This window comes from Cupressus sempervirens, chromosome 7 (genome assembly GCF_028749045.1).
Source record: "Cupressus sempervirens isolate cs-2001-9-10 chromosome 7, ASM2874904v1, whole genome shotgun sequence".
Lineage (NCBI taxonomy): Eukaryota > Viridiplantae > Streptophyta > Pinopsida > Cupressales > Cupressaceae > Cupressus > Cupressus sempervirens.
The window spans coordinates 4,983,709-5,001,152 of record NC_143124.1 but is presented as its reverse complement, the minus strand read 5'-3'; the positions used below and the strand labels follow the sequence as shown (position 1 = coordinate 5,001,152).

Here is a 17,444-nt window from a genome sequence, read left to right as displayed (position 1 = left end):
TATGATGCCCTTGGGCTAAAACATTTTTGTAGTATGTTCTCTTCTTCACAACTCTTTTTTGGTATGTTATAGTGACAACACAAAACTAACACATTTAATCCAATTATACACAATTTTGTAGGTCTTCAGACAAAGAGAAAATTTGCATGTCCAGTTTGTCGTCCAAAGACAAAATCTTGTCATTCAAAAAGTTTAAGAAAACAGGTGTTTGATGAGAATAGACACTTTCTGAACAAAAATCATAAGTACCAAATTATCGGAAAACATCTTTTCAATGGGAAAGAAGAGACTACGTCAAAGGCACAGAGAATGACACCTCGCCTATGGAAGTTGGCATACAATAAAATAAATCGTCAAGGTAATGTCATTCCACCTAAAGGTTTTTGTTTCAAATTTATATTTTGATAGTGTTTTGTTTACTAATGATGTAATTGATGTTTGTGAAGGTCGTCAAGGCATCATTGACCAGCTTCTAAAAGGACTAAAAATTTATCCTATGCAATTTACTAGGTTATCGTACTACGAGCAACTCCCAATTGTGCATTTGTTTGATCCTATGCATATTGGAAAGAATGTAACATAGACATTATGGAAAATCTTAAATGGAAGGTGTGACAGAGACCAAATTGTCAAAACTTGTAGTGACATTGAAAAATCCAACTATGCAATGAAAAATGACATTTGATCAAATAACAATGGAGGCCAGATTGATACAAGTGCCCTTAGTTGGTTATTGTTAGAGCAACAGAGCAATGCTATAAAAGAAGTCATAAAAAAATATGATTTCCCATAGGATTTGCTACGAACATAAACAATCTCATATCAAAGAAAAGTGAATTTGGGCTAGGGTTGAAAACACATGATTGGCATATATTTATTAAGGTAATTCATGTTATTTTGTATTTACTATATATTTGTATATTGCATATAGTTTTAATTGTATTCTTTTGTAAAATATTGACAAGATCATTTTACAAATATTGCAGTACGTGCTACCTCTATCTCTCCCACACCACTTCGCCAACAATGTCAAATAGGTTATATATGATCTTGGAAAATACATGAGGTGGTTTTCATCTAAAGAAATCAATAAAGAAGATGTAAAATATTGGAAGAGAAAAATTCTTCTTCTTACGTGTGAAATGCAAAAGTGTCTACTTCCAAGTTTTTTCAATGCACAAAAACACTACTTCATACATCAAGTTGAGGAGATTGAATTGTGTGGACCTATACCAACTAGGTCAATGTCAATGGTTTAGAGGCATTTGAAATTTTTGAAAAGCTTGGTTCGATAGAGAGCACATCCTGATGGTTCTATGGTGGAGGGATATATGGTATACCAGATTATGGTGTACATTAGTGAATATCTTCCTAAGTTTGCAGCAAAGATTCATGTAGATCGTATTTGGGATCCCAACTCAATTAACAAATTCGAAGGGGAGTACTTGATGGGCAAAAGTAGATCGAGAAAAGTGAGAGGTAAATCTAAGATGTTATTGTAGTTAATTAATTCTTATAAATCTTCAATATAAGTTATTTATAATTCATGTATTTTTTTTGATACAAGTGGTTGAGATGGGATGCAATACATTTGTATATTGCAAACAATCTTGATTGGATGATAGTATAGATTGAAGGATGTCAACAAAATAGTTGCTCATTAAGATGGGAAGGTGTTGCTTCATTGGTTACAAAAGCTCATCGTAATGGAGATTCCAATGTTACGTCGATGGTAGTTGATCTAGTAAAGGATTTAAGAGGTGGAGAGATACATAGAAATTTATTAATGATCATAACTCGATGTATGTTTCATATCAATTCACGATGCAAATAATTTACAAACGCTTCAAAAATTGCAGGTCAAACACCACAAAGCTATGTACTATCATGGCTACAAATTTCATATAAAAAAGTTGGATGACACCAAAAAAACTTGTGATTCTAGGATAACTGCAATTTTCGAGGTCACCAATATATCATCTAGAAATGACATACATCCTCAAAAATCTCAAAATCAATATTATGGCATCTTGAATGATATAATTGAGTGTGATTTTAACTCTTTCAAAGTAGTTCTATTCGTTATCAAATGGTACAGGTTATGACTAAATAAAAATGATCCAGATAGAATGGTTATTCAACATGATAATAGATTTACAATGATTAATACAAGGCAATTTGAGCCAATTGGAGATGAGCCCTATGTTCTTTCAAACCAATGTGAGAAAGTGTTTTACTCAGAGGTTCCACATAAATATAGTTGGTCATTTGTTGTTAGACATGATCTAAGAGGAAGGTTGATAAAGTATAATGTTATGGAAGAAGAAGATATTAAAGATGATGAAGAAGTAGATGATGAAGATCAAGATGATGGTGATGACGATGATGATGGTGATGGTGATGATGGCGATGATGATGGTGATGATGGAAATGATGATAATGAGGAGGAGGAGCAGAATGATGAAGAATAAGATAATCAATGACATAATTGAAATGATCAATGAAATGATTGACACGATTTATTTCTTTCAATTGTAATGATTACATATTTATTGTGTTCAATTTTAATGATTACAACGTATGTTATTTATAATTACCATGAATGTTTATATTGTGTTTGATTATCACCCTTTTTGCAAATAGGCAATTGACTACAGACATTGTCACCCCTTTTGTTGACAATTTTGCATTCCATATACAAGATAAAATTGTTGATGTTTACGATGTTGCATATTGTTCATGTTGTCTTCTAAGTTACTTGTAGCATACGCATATCATGTAATTTTTTGCTAACTTAAGATAAATGATTAACATATGTAGGAAATTTGACCCCTTTGGCATGGATCATGCACAATGACATGGATCAGTAGGTATGAGTTAATAAATAGACATAATTTAATTCTTATATTCTTCTTGTTTATCATTGAGTATGTATATATAGAAAAAGAAGGTTTGTATAGAAATATAATTATATAATCAGTTTCAACTTACTACATTTTATATCTCTCATGTATAGACAAAGAAGAACTGCATGTATGAGTTACAACTTAATTATTCTATATATTTTAACTAAATATTATCAAATTTTCATTTGATGGATTGCAAGACCCACCAAATAGGTACTTGTCAGATCTATCTACATTGAATGAGGGAAATAAGGAAATGGAAGATGAAAGCTCTACATGTAGTACGACTAAAATAGAGAGATCAACTAGAGGTCAAAAGATTAGAAAAAAATTTGATAAACGCATGCAATTTTTTTTTGCTAATTGGGGGTTATGTTCTTATGATGATGAGACCAAAGGCGACATCATTGGTACACACACATTGAGAAAGAATGGGTACCTAATGAACTACCTCCAATTAACACCGATTTTTGTGTTAATGAGGGGATATATCGCATTGCTCCATCCTCATTACATGGTTTGGACCTATTTTCCATGGATGGGATAAAGGTATGTTACAACAAAGTTTCTGAATTGTTCAAGTATGCCGGTCCATGTTACAATTACAATGATTGGATGCAGATTGTTCGATATAAAAAAAGTATGCATAGGTATGCACTATCCACTAATTATATACAATGGAAAGAAAATGATCAAAGTAAAAGATTTTCTATGTACATTGATGGAAGACCAAAAGCAACAGGTAATATTGCAGGTTTTATAAATAGTACATGACCTTCCTCAACTAGTAAGCAACCCAATTTCATATTTGAGGTGCATGAGGGGAATGAAGTTTCTGTTTGTACAATAAAATCAATAAGTGTGGGGAAAGAACTGCTAATAGATTACCATTTAAATTGCATAGATACAAACAAAGTTACTATCATGAGGGTTGTAAGTACTATATACCATTTTGTTAATAAGTTTTTTTTTGTTGTATATTGCTTTCAGTTAGCTGAAGTTTTTATGTTTAATCTTTGTGACAGAACGATATGGATCTCATACATGATAGAGGCCACGAGGATGCTACTCCCACCCGTTCTTCAGCAAGGGTAAACCTTATTGAAATTGTGCAAATTAGACAGTTGAAAAATGTAATATTATTGCATTATTTTATTTATGGTTTTTGAGTTTTTATAATAGTTTTACTAACATTCCTCTCACAATTTGATGTTCAGGATAAGGAAAAAGCACTTGCAGTAAGTACAAAGCCAATAGCTACCCCTTTTGATGATGATATTACAAAAACACCTAATGTAACAATTATGTTGAAGAAATTTTTTTTAAAAATAATTTTATAAATAATGAGAATTTTGGATGAAGCAAATATTCCATCCGAGGAGATGATGAAGAGGCTATTTGATTTGAGAGCGCAAGCTTGTCATTATGAAGTAAGCAGTAATTAATCTTTAGTTATAAAAAAGTTTAATAAAGATTTATATTTTATAATCTTTTATGTTGTGAAGTAAAATATGTAATATGTGTTCTTGTTAAAAGATTTTTTGACAATTGATCCAGAACTTGGTCAAGGACAACACAGTGAGGCCAGTATTAGTAAAATAATCTTTTAGTTGACAAGTTACAAGGAATTTTTTATTTTGAACATTCAAAAACTTAAGTTAGCTCTTACTTTTATTATTTCAGAATGTCTTTGCAAACAATGTATTGTTAAGGTCATCAAGTACAGGAGACTCCTAGGAGGTTAACAGACATCCATATGAGATTGTCGACTGCAATGTTGACAACGGGACGTCTAGCTAGTAAATCCTTGTTTTGCTATATTTGGTTTTGTGTTAATTATGAGTTGATAATTTGTACTTTAATCTTGGGTGCATCACATAGTGGATTATTTTTTTAGTGGTAGGAGATGCACCATCTGTTATGCTAGATACAGCTCATAGTGCATGTGTTGGTGATAATTCAACATCATTTCTTGGAGCTACCTGTGTTTCTAGCATGGGAGCTATGCAGACATTGTTGTTGATTGTCAATGGTGAATCGATGCCTTTAAAATGTCCTAATATTTCAGTTACGTTAAATAATTATTTTTTATATTGTAATATGCATTTACTTATTCATAAGAAGCTTTGGATTGATTATCTCATGACATTTTTCATAGGAAATGATACATTTTATAAGAACCTTTATGACCTCACATTGCAAATATTTGAGCCCATCATACGTACAATGTGAAACATCATAAGTGAACTAATTTTATCCCACTATTTTTTTTTCATATCATTAATTGGTGCAACATTTTTTCTTTCACTCGGGTCTTTTCTTTTACTAGCTATATGTAACAATTTTGTGTTTTTTCTTAAAAGGTGGAACTTGCAAGAAAAAAATTTAAAAGATTAGCTCATCAAAGATTTAGAGCATGAGTTTGGTATTAATATATTTTATCAGAAGAAAATGTTACAAAAAGCTTGCAAACATCTTAAGGTTGTGAGAGACTCATATAGAAAGAGTCTCGTCGTAAACCTGAAGTACGAGCATCCTCCCTTTATTGCAGTGAGGGAATGGAATGAGTTTATTTTGGATGCAAAGGAGAAAGGGGATGGTCAAAGAGGAATTACGCCAGCAAATGCGAGAAGGTATGCAATAGTATTAACTACTAGTACATTAATGTAATAATGCACTAATTAGTACTGATCTTTATATCTATATCATCTAACATATTTCAAACTTTTCATAGGTTGCAAGATACATCAAAGGCAACAAAGGCCAGGCTAGAAAAGATTGGGCAGCACAGACTTGGCTCTGGGGGATATTCTAAAATCAAAACATGAGTTGTAAGTAGCAATAAATGAATTGCAAAGAAAAATTATTTATGAAATGTCAATAATTTTGTTAATTAATAAAAAATACAGGGCATTGATTTTAATCTGGAGGTCACAAAAGAACACAAAAGAATTGCCTTCAAGCAAGGCTATGCAGCCGTGGCTAAACGCCTACGACAAGCTTCCACTGCCCCAACTAAACAATCTCTTACACCATGTGCATAGGTAAATATGCCAAAAAATATATCAGAAATTGAATACTTGAGCAACAATCTATTTGATAATAATGTGCATGACATTGCAATGCAACCTGTTAATCATGACACGGATCATACGTTGCATCATGAGGCCCTTGATGTGCATCATATTGTCCATGAAGGTGCTCATTTGCTATTTAAAAGTAATTATGTAATTATTAATACAATTTAACATCTTTAATTGAACTTAGTGTAACCTTTTTGTGTATATTTTAGAGGATATAGAATCATGTCATACTGAACGAGTGGTGGAGGATGTTCACACTGATCAACAGGTAGATCATGTCACACATTCAGGTAAAGAAAATCTATGTTTTGTTCTTTTAAATTAATTTTTTGATTTATAGTTCTTTTACTTAAATAGAAACTCGTAATTCACTTATATAAAATGGTGTGAATTTAACTCATGAAGTACTTGTTATTGTAGTGGACCCCCCTTTCGTGCAGCGACCTCATGTTCCTAAACAGATGAGGAGGAGACATGCATTACAATTAGAACCAGTAGAGGAGGGGATGATGAGGAAATTGGTATTCCTCTTAGAAATTTCATGAAAAAAATAGCAAGAACCCAAAAAGAAATGATTGTTGTGTGCTAATGAATTTTATGTGTTAATGACTTATTCATGAGTGTTGTGTATTAATGAATTATTTATGAATGTTGCGTGTTAATGGATTTTGTGTTAATTAATTATTCATGAATGTTGTGTGTTAATGAATTTTATGTGTTAATGAATGTTATCATGTGATTATAATGATTGAATGTTATATTTCAAAAATGGATGAATGAATGAATGAATGTTATTAAATGTTAATGGGGAATTTAAAGTGATGTTGGGGGGGGGGGAAGGGGGATGGTGAGCTTCCACCTTCACGTGGTTGGCCTTGTTTAGTAGAGAATATTAAACTATTCTCAAAACCAAGTGAAACTCAAACTTTAAAGATAAGCTTATAGTTAATAGTGACAACCAATTAGCAAGTCCAAATGAAGTTCTTCGTTACAGGTACTTTTTTAGTTTTTAAAGCACTATGTCATGTTTTAATATTGTGTAGTTTTTTTCTAAAGTCAAAGTATTCTTTTACTATAAGAACATAATTTATGACCATTTTAGTAACTATTCTAACATCACCTTATGACAAATCCTGTTTTGGCAAAGATGGCGATAAGTGGTGCTGTCTATTCTTTGGGAGATTGGATTGCACGGGTCTGTATCTCAAAATCATTTGCATGTGGTAGAAATGCATACTTACAACCATTTCATTTTACATTTAAAAACATTGATGACACTCTAGACACAAAATAACGCTCATGTTGTCGACTTAATAGTGCTATGAAGGCAAACCAATTTTTGAATTTGAATGAACCTGGATGTTCAGATCTAGTCTCCTTGGATTTAGTCTTCACGGTTCTTTGTCTCATTATTACTATCGTCCTGGTGAGGTAACACCTTTGCCTTCTTTCTTAGTCTCTTATAGTTCATACTTCTTTAATTTGAATAATTTTTGAGTTCCTTGCAAAAAGGGTACGACAAACAAATATGGTTATACAGGCTTTGTTTCCTTTACTTGAACTTGATGTTATGATTTATCATTTGACATTTTATTATTTTGATGTTGAACTTGAAGCATATGATGATACGATGGTATGATCATGATGCTATGATTACAAGTTTATGGTGTTTGTGTTGTTTATATGATATTATGTGATATTCTAATTTGGATTCATGCTTATAGCCTATATCCATTCATAATGTTTCTCCAAATCATCCCTTTGTTGTTGCATCTTTGCTTTCAATTTGTCTGCCATCTTCTATTGAGAGTATGGAGATAAGTAAGATCAAGGTTCATGAACTTCTAGAGCTTACTTTCTCCATGTGGACCTTGTGTGAGTAGACATGCAAAATTTGAAGAAGGATTTAGATGAGCTATACTTTAAACCAATGCCAATCTGAAGTAGATATTTGGCTATAATATCATGAAAACCAAAACTCCTTGGTGTAGGCACTGTTGTCATTATACCACTTCGGAATAGGTAGAAATACTGCTGACACACCTTTTGGACCATAGTTGACATCAATGACAAGTTTGACATTAATGGCAACCCAACATACATATTTGCATCAATATCCCCGTTTGTCATTTATGAAAACACTTGTGGACTCTTCACAAAATCATATATTTCCCCCCCTTGACATCAAGGACAAAGGGTGTCCTATAAAACACTATATGGACTTTGTGTTACCATACATTTCTCCCTATAATACAAAAAGTCATATCTATAACTAGACCCACATATCCTTCTTTGCAATTCATGACTTCAATATTTACATTAGCTTACCCTATCCCTATCGATTCCCCCTTTGGAAATGCACCAAAAATGAATGCAATAGAAATCAAAACTATATTCCTCATTTGCCAATGTATATATAGATCCAAAAATGTCTTACCATCAAAGTTGGCTCTTATATGTTAGGTAATATGCCATTATACTATATCTTCAACAATCTAAAAGTAGATTCCCATGAGGAAATGGTTAAAGGTAGAATCTTATTCTGACATTAAATTGCAAGAAAAGATCTTTTGCAATATCAACATTATCTATTTTCTACATTTTCTTCTCAATCTATTATGTGCCTTTTGAAACCTAAGATAAAGTCACCATCATTTGATCAATTTCTACCTTTAATAGAAGAAATTCTTTCTTAATTTGATTTGTTTTCTCTTGTAATATATCTAGCAGAGAATGAAGTTGATTAGTCTGCAACAGGAGAGATGCCATTGTCTTCCTCTAAATCATGTGTCCATTAGCAAAATATGGGTTTCAATTGAGTCCATTTGTGCTTTGATGTGCTTGGTAGAGTCTTGCCATTTCAAAGTATACTTGAATAGATTTGTAGTACTCTTGACACACACTCTAACCTTTTTTAGATTTTCTTGCAGCATGGTATGAACATTAGTGCACTTGTTACATCTCTTAACTTTCCTTTTATCATTCATCTTCATTATGACTTTTTTTTGGTCAAGGTGTGCAGAGTGATCTTTGAATGAGTATGTCAGTAGTTTCATTTGCTATTCCAGGGGAAAAGATGCATCAATATGAATGTAAGGCATCATGAATAGTCTTCACCATGTCATCAATCAGACTTTTTTTCCTCAACAATTCCTTTTCTTACCTCCCGAGTTTGAGGACTAGTTTGCATCATTCAAGGTCTGCTTTAGAATCACATTTATTGTTTTAACAAAATTTACAAGAATACCCGTAGTAGTTTTTTTTTTCCAATTAAAGGCCAATATGGAACTAGTAGAAGAAATAGAGTACTAAGGCATAAGATGGCTAATTGCACATAAACTTTATCAATTGACTAAAATTGAAAAGAGGGCCATTCCATGGTAGTGTCTTTACTTGGTAAACTAGGCTATATATTCAACAATGATTTATGAAAAGTTTTATTATAAGAAGATGGATGCATTTTAGATTACTTCTCCACATCATGACATCATTTCTATGTTGAAATCATTTCTTGATGCTACTTGTTTGGTTAAAATATTTTGGTTTAATATTTGATGAACACAAGTAGGTACTTTTTCCAAAAAAATTAAGTTTTTTGGGTTAATTTTATGGTTGAATTGCTGTGGGCATCACCATCAGTTTTGTGCCTTTATTTTTCAAGAGCATGGTGCTTCTTTGTACATAAGTTTGAGCTTTTAGAGAAAATCATTCACTTATGAAAATTCCATCAAAGATTATGTATACTGAGGATATGGCTTTTCTAGCTATTAAGTGGAAGTTTCACATTTTTTGAACATTCAAATAACTTTACTTTTATTGATGTAGCTGAACTACGAGTGCCTTTTGTGTTCTTGACAAATGGTAAGCTTTCAAATTTTGTGAAGCCATTATGGATGCAAATGAACTACAATGGGTGAGGTGTCAATTTTAAGGCAATTTTTGTTTCTATAGTACAGTTCAATTGCTAGAAATATTTCATCTAGAGGTGTCAATTGATAGATTGTTAACTTTTCATGTCATTTTCTACTTTGGTTGGGTAGTTCTCCTTGCATTTGTAAATCTTGTTGTAGTCTTTAGCCTAATGACAGTTTGGTATTACATCCAGGGCAATAACATAGTTGAGTTAAAACTTTGCATTAAAGAAAACATCAAGGGATAGTATTTGGGTTGTGGATATTTGTAAATTATGTTGGTTTTAGATATTGTTAGATCCTAAGTAGCTTCCCTCTACAATTTGAAGAACTATCATACTATTTTTTTTATGTTTTTATTTTTTTATGAAAGTGACGAATCAAAACACTATTAGTTTTTGGAAAGTTTGTTGGCGACAAGACATAAGAAATTGTGATTCCAAGCAAAACATCTTATCACATTTGAGTTTTGGACTATGATATTATGGACTATGCATAACACTTCTGGTACAGAAGTCTCTAATGCCCTAAAACATTTTTATTCATGAATGAGGCCAAGGTTGAAAAAATTGAGACTAGGCTAGCCAAGATCTTCCATGAATCTTCCTTGAGCTGATCCTTTAAAAATGCCACTTGAGCTTCTAGCTCCTTAGCAGTCTTTGTCATCCATATGTATGGCATTATTTTTCTTTGGTTCTATCGTCAAAGTTACTATGTTCCAAACTTGGTGGTAGGAAAGAGCTAATAGGCTTAGTGATTGATTATGTTTTAATATTATGTCCTGGATGCTCTTGCTAAGGAATTGATCAACAAGTAGCCAAATAAGGGGTTATAGTTATATATGCGCTCTTATGATGATGTGATTGGGACTATAAGTTTTTTTCTTACATTTATCTATTTGAAAAATAGAGATTAGTTAGTGTTATTAATTGGCTTTCATTCCTGATAAATAATTATTTCCTAATTTTATTTTTCCTTGTAGTCTTCACAAGCAACGGTGTCTCAAGAACCAACATTTAGATGGGTTATGCCAATTATTGCAAAGGCTTTGCTCTCATAGGAGCCTTTTAAACTGCACAAAATTTGATTCTAAAGCATAATTGCTCGGTAGAGATTTAGGATATTGTGCACATTTCTTCCTCCTTCCCATTGTTGTATATGAAATAAATCAAGTGATGAATGAAACAATAGTGTGGAGGTAGAAATGTGCATGATACCTTGAGTCTCATGCACTGAGCAATTATGCTTTAGATCAAATTTTGTGCAATTTGGAAGGCTCCTATTAGAGCAAAGCTTTTGCAATAATTGGCATAGCCCGTCTAAATTTCTACCAAGTGTTGGTCTCAATTTAGATGAACATGTCTTCCCTTTGCCATCAAATGTATGGTACCACCATAGAAAATTAAGAGGTCTTAGTCACAATTTGGATGATGGTTGGTCGATTTTGTCATCCATGGTATGGCACCACCGTAGAAGATTGAAGGGATATTAGTTACAATTTTGACGATGGTTGGTTATTTTTTTCGTCAAAGGTTTAGCTTCGCTGTCAAAAAAGCTAAGGGGTGTTCATTGAAATTTTGACCAGCGATGGACGCAAATGAGGATATAAGAGTTTAGGATGGACTAAGGAAATTGACCTTTTTAAAGTCGGTAAGCAAACCTTTTTAAAGTCAAAATTTTGACACATAATGATTGTGATGAAAAATTGACTAAAAAAGATCGACGACAGGTTTAGTCATCTATTTGACCAACTTTGGTTGAAATTTTGACCTTTTCTCATCGAAATTTAGTGCTAAATTTACTAGTGGTTTAGTTAGAAAATCAACCTATCTAATTGGTTGCCAATTATATTGACAATAAGAGTTGCTTTAAATAAATAATTGTAATGATGTTACCACTCAATTAATCTTACTTTCTACTTGAATATACATCATAAAAGTAAATATACTTATTTTTGACAAATATTTGAATGCATAACTTATCTTTATCTAATACACATTTGACATCTTATGGAGAGGGGAAACATTATGAGGGGATTAACCACCCTAACTCAGACCATAACTTATCACCAAACAATCTCTAACGAGAAAGGCCCTCCCTTCCTTGAATAGACATGGAACACCTTGTCATCCACTAAGCATCCTAGTATCTAATCACACCACTCGACTTGACAATAGGAGAATACAATAAACATGATCAAGCATGAGTTACTAAATGATTCCTTTTAAAGATAATAAGCATTCTTATGTCACATCTAACTCTGTTTTATGTAATTGTAGATTCATTTCTCTCACCTCTTCACCCTTTTCCTTGGCTATACAATTGGGTGAGTCCTAAGTGTTTGAATCTCAAAGAAATCTACTCTTTTGGTTTATCCTTAATTGATAAAAGAATATTATATGTTTCCAACTTATCACAAACTATGATTTGAAAGAATATGTTCTTTGAAACTAGTAGAAATATAATTGATTATGATTTCCAAATTGTATATTTAAATCACAATTTTATTGCATCTTCAATAACTCTTTCTGAAGAGGTTCTATCTAATGATTATAACTATCGCTAGGTTGTTATGGAAATCAGGAACCAGTAAGAAATGATAAGAAGTATATAGCTATGCTTGGAACATAGTTGATTATGTACTTCCAGCTTTTACAACTTGTGATTTGAGAGATTATATTCTTTAAGATTGCAAAATTTATTGTTTAATTCTAATATCCATTGGCATAATGGTTTATGGATCCATACTATGGTTACTTGGCTATCACTTGACATGAAAAAAGCTAAATTAAAAGAAGTTCAATCTGTAAAATCAAACAAGATATCATCATGATAAATGTTGAAACTTGCTACTATGAACTCAATACTGTTGTACCTTTTATATAAGGGAATCAAATTGGAAATATTATTTTCAGGTGTTTCACAAAACTTGGACAAATTGATGATATTGTCTTTCTAAACCCTAAACTGCTTTGCCACACCTTACTTGCAAAGCTCAAGTCATAGCTCCAACTAAAATTGTTGATCTTAGATTGGTTTTGACAAGTGAGTGTAAACACATTTAAGACATCTACTCAGTTCATGAGAAACTACTAATACATGCTGAGTACAACATGTAACTAATAGACTATGTTGAGTTTCAATGAGTGTTGAGTCACTCATGTGCTGAGTTACTCAAGTGTCGAGTAGATAGACCATGTCAAGTGATTCAAGTGCTGAGTAAACAATAGATGCTGAGCAATTCAGGTGCCGAGTCAGAAGTAGAAATCCAATGTATGCCAAGCATCAAAGACTTCATATGCCAAGTGACACAGATTGGACATACTTGTTTGTTATGGCACAAACAACTATGTAAACCATTTCCAAGATGACTTAAAAATAGATCTCAATCTTTCGGAGATAAGGACGAATCTATATGTGGATTTCCTATGCAATTACATGAAGCCAATTAGAAAATAGGAAGGTTTAAGAAGCAATATGGATGAATCTTAGACGTAGATTTATACCTAACCCTAAGCTCCAAAATCTTTATAAGGAAGACGAAGCCCTAAACTTTTTATCAAATTACATAAAGGTAACAAGGGGTAAATGATCAATTTGGAGAAGTGAACAAGATGGTTTGCAGAAGCATTCAACGTGACTTAGCAGTGAGAGTGAATTGCAAAATTAGTTAAGTGTAGAACAGAGGATAGAGAAGGTTACAAAATTGATACATCTGATCATAAAGGATCAAGAAGGAAATTGTGTGAATTTGATCTTTAATTAGGCAAGCTAGTGCCAATCACAAGATCAATACTGAGACATTTTAATAGGTTATTTTAGTTAAATCGCCTAGGTGGAGTAGTCCTAACAGGCTATACTAAATCCTTTAATAGGGTGGCATTCCAAGTGAATGACCTAAATTTCTTTAACTAGGAACACTTCTAATAGGGTTTTAAAATCCTCAAATAAGGTGGGAGTCAATAGTCTCTATAAGCCTTTAACAAGGCAGGCCTTTCACAGGGCAGATCATGTTTCATGGTCAAACTATTGTAACCTTAATTCGCTACACTTTATTGTTGCAGGAGTAAATATTTGTGGGTGTCATCCCCACCCCATTTTTACCTTCTCATTTGGAGGGTTTCTAGGTAATCATATCTAGTGTTAAGTGTGTGTGTGTGTGTGTGTGTGTGTGTGTGTGTGTGTGTGTGTGTTTGATTATATGTTTTAGATGCAATTACTCTACATGTTATTTTCAGTTTATATATTGAATGCATCTAATGAATGGTGAAAATTTTATGTGTTGAAGTTTGAACTTCTGATTCACCCTCCCCCTCCACCTCCCCCCACAAAATTTTACAATTCTATTTGTAATTCCAACAATTGTTATTAGAGCCTAGTTCTTGAAAGGAGAAGCTTTGTAGCTTAAAGGGAAGATCTTGAAATGGAAGTCTACAAATTGAGAAATATTATTGAGAATCAAGGAATTGAGATACATCTCATTTTACATCAACTTTATGTGGCTAGAAAAGAGTTAAAGAAATCCTTAAAGAGAAGGAAAGAAATTGTCATTGCAGAAAATGATACACAATACAAAGAGATTGACACCGCTAAGCTATTTGCTAATGGTAACTCCAATGAATTTGCTGCAGCAATTGTAGAGCTAATGGAAAAGAATAGAGTACAAGCTAAGGAGATTAGAAATGTCAAGCTAGAACAAGAATCTCAAGTCGTGATTCTATGTGAGATAACTGAACAAAAGAAGAGATCCATAAAGACAAGGCCATGATTGAAGAAGAGAAAAAAAATTCTAGCAAATAGACTGGAAGAGAAGTCAACGGAGCTAACCAAAACCTCCAACATGAAATTGAATACCCTAAGCTAGATGATGAATTATCATCATGAGTTGAATGTCAAAGACATTGAAATAAGAACATTAAATTTGCAGAATGAACAACTTCAAAATGACCTGAAAAGAGAAAGAGAGATTGCTAAAAGTTTCAACAAGCCAAATGAAGCCATCAAGTACTTTTAGAAATTATTGAGATCTCCTAGATCCAACAATGATAGATCAAGATTAGGCTACACAAGTACTAAAGAAGGAGAGTCATCCAAAGTTGCTAAAGAAAGAAACATCAAAGGTAAGAACTCCAAACCCACTTGTTATTATTGTGGTAAGAAAGGACATACTGCTAATGTGTGCAGGAGCAAGAATGCAAATCAGGGTGTAAGCTTTAAGAACATGACTCACTATCATAAGTGCAACAAGCAAGGCCATCATGCACATGAATGCAAAACCAAAAATATGCATGCACTAAGATTTGAAGGTTACTGCTACAATTGTTAGAAATATGGACATAAGGCTTTGAATGCAGATCCAAATCCATGTGGTCATCAAATAAGTTAGCAAAGGAAAGAAGCCATGGACACTTTTATAATTGGGATTAAAACACAAGACAAAGCTATCATTGTCAAGAATATGGACATATCCCTGAGATTTGCATTAGGACACACTTTAGTGGTAACTACAATGGATGGTTAAGTCAAACTACATGTTTCAACTGGTTGAAGACTGGTCATATTAGTGAGCATTGTCCAACTAGGTCAAAGGCACCCAATTGTAAATTTGACAAGGGAAAAGGGAAGGCAGATGTTGAACACATTAGGGGTGAGATGAACAAGACATGGAAAAAGAGAGATGGTTGTAGTACATCAAATGGAGTAGGGATCACTTTACCTAAGAGGTCAAGTAGTCACAACTCATCAAACTAAGCAAATAAGAGGTATGAGGGATTGATACTCAAGTGTTATATCATACATCATTTTCAAATGAAAATAGCACTGAAAAGAATGCATTAGCATGAATGAAGATGCAAGATGTTGTGAAAAAATCAAGATTTAATTTTTAATTTTTCATGTTGTTTCTAAGCATGGAAAGTCTTCAATGGATGTTGAGTGAAATATTAGTTGATGTCGAGTTGCTAGACTTAGTCAGTTGATGGCGAGTCTATAGTAGCTATTGAGTGATAGTAATATCAATAGATGCTAAGTGGATCTAAAATCATGTTGATGTTGAGTTTATAGCTGTAAAAGCACCAAGAATTAAATGCAAAATTTTGAAGGGTATATGGTCAATTTTCACTCATTTTTCATCATTTCAAATTCAAGCAAGAGTGAGCAGAGTAGAAGGTGACTTAGAAACATATTCAAGGCATTCACAAAGATCTTAACAATAGTTTCACACCAGATCTCCAAGATTTTTAAGGTATTTATCATAAGCCAAGCTATGCAATTTATATTTGCATAAACACTAGTTTTTCAAATAGTGTCTACTTCAAGGAATGTCGAAGGGAAATAGGTTTTGAATGTGCAACCAGAAAGTAACAAGGTTAAACAATCCATACTCAAGGCAATCCCTAACATAGCATATAAGTAAGATCTCCCAAGTGCATTTTCAATGATCCCACCCAAAGTCATTATGATTCAAGATGTTAAAAAATTTTACAATTATAAGATAGGAGGAATAGGAGATATGGAAATCAGAGAAGCCTATGACAGATTGTGTGAAAATGGTGTTCTAAAGGAACAATTCAAAATCATTGAAAGGAAGGGTTTGATGCGTGCCCTATATTTTCCCACTATATTCAAAACTGAAAGGATTAAGATCATATTGAGCCAAATACATGATGGATCCTTATGGTTAGAAGATGGATCGATTAAAATTTCAAACAAAATAATTTGTAGGGTAATTGGCTACCCAACCCTAGATCAGCCCAAGACTCTACGAAGTGACTCTAAAGAGGTAATAGACAAGAATACAGGAGCAAAATGGAACAAGAGAGGAATAATAATTGATACTATCACTGATCCATTGTTGGATTTTTCCATTAGGGTAATCTTACACAAATTCTATCAATCCTGTAGATTGAATAGTTTACCTTGTATTGCAATAGACATGGGATACAAAATTATGAAGAAAGATCATACTTATGATCTAGCTGAGCTTCAACTGCAATAATTAATAGAAAACTTTGGAGCTATAAGGAAGATCAAAAGTGCACAATGCAAATTTGGTACAATACTTGTTTGCATATTCTATTATGTACAAAATACTTTTCCCTCCTTTGGCAAAGTAAGCTAGAAAATAAACAGATCAATAACAGTTCAAATCAATGAGTATATTGAGAAGATGAGAGAAAATTTTGAAACATTGATGAAAAGCTATTTTGAGGACTTTAAAAAGTCAATGAAGCAAAGGATGAGGATACCTATTTCATTAGTTTAGAAACACTACAATGATATATGCTTTCTAGTTGATGCTGATTACACTTTTATACAGGCTACTATACCAAGGGTCAAATGGTTAAGACCACTTGGGTATGAAATCAATGTTGATGAAGCATCCACAACAATCACAACACTCCTAGCAGAGGAGATTGACAAAAGTGCAAAAATATTTGGTAATTATGATGTGATGAAGTTAAAGATTGAGATGGAGTTAAAAACTACCTCCACACTTAAGAAGAAAGATAAGCTGGTAAAGAAGCTAAAGGCCAAATTTGGTG

The 17,444-nt window shown here is 32.8% G+C and overlaps 1 protein-coding gene across 1 annotated transcript in view; it reads left to right on the top strand.

The window, feature by feature from the left end:
- The window catches only part of LOC149545127 (uncharacterized), a 162,094-nt gene extending 155,396 nt beyond the window's left edge, over positions 1-6,698 (top strand). Inside the window, exons 9-15 of the mRNA XM_089790526.1 lie at positions 3,932-3,997; positions 4,124-4,144; positions 5,270-5,539; positions 5,641-5,737; positions 5,816-6,104; positions 6,199-6,279; positions 6,410-6,698. Coding sequence (XP_089646652.1) covers positions 3,932-3,997; positions 4,124-4,144; positions 5,270-5,326 — 144 coding nt within the window. The 3' untranslated portion in view covers positions 5,327-5,539; positions 5,641-5,737; positions 5,816-6,104; positions 6,199-6,279; positions 6,410-6,698. The remainder of the gene's footprint in view (positions 1-3,931; positions 3,998-4,123; positions 4,145-5,269; positions 5,540-5,640; positions 5,738-5,815; positions 6,105-6,198; positions 6,280-6,409) is intronic.
- Positions 6,699-17,444: the final 10,746 nt, after the last annotated feature.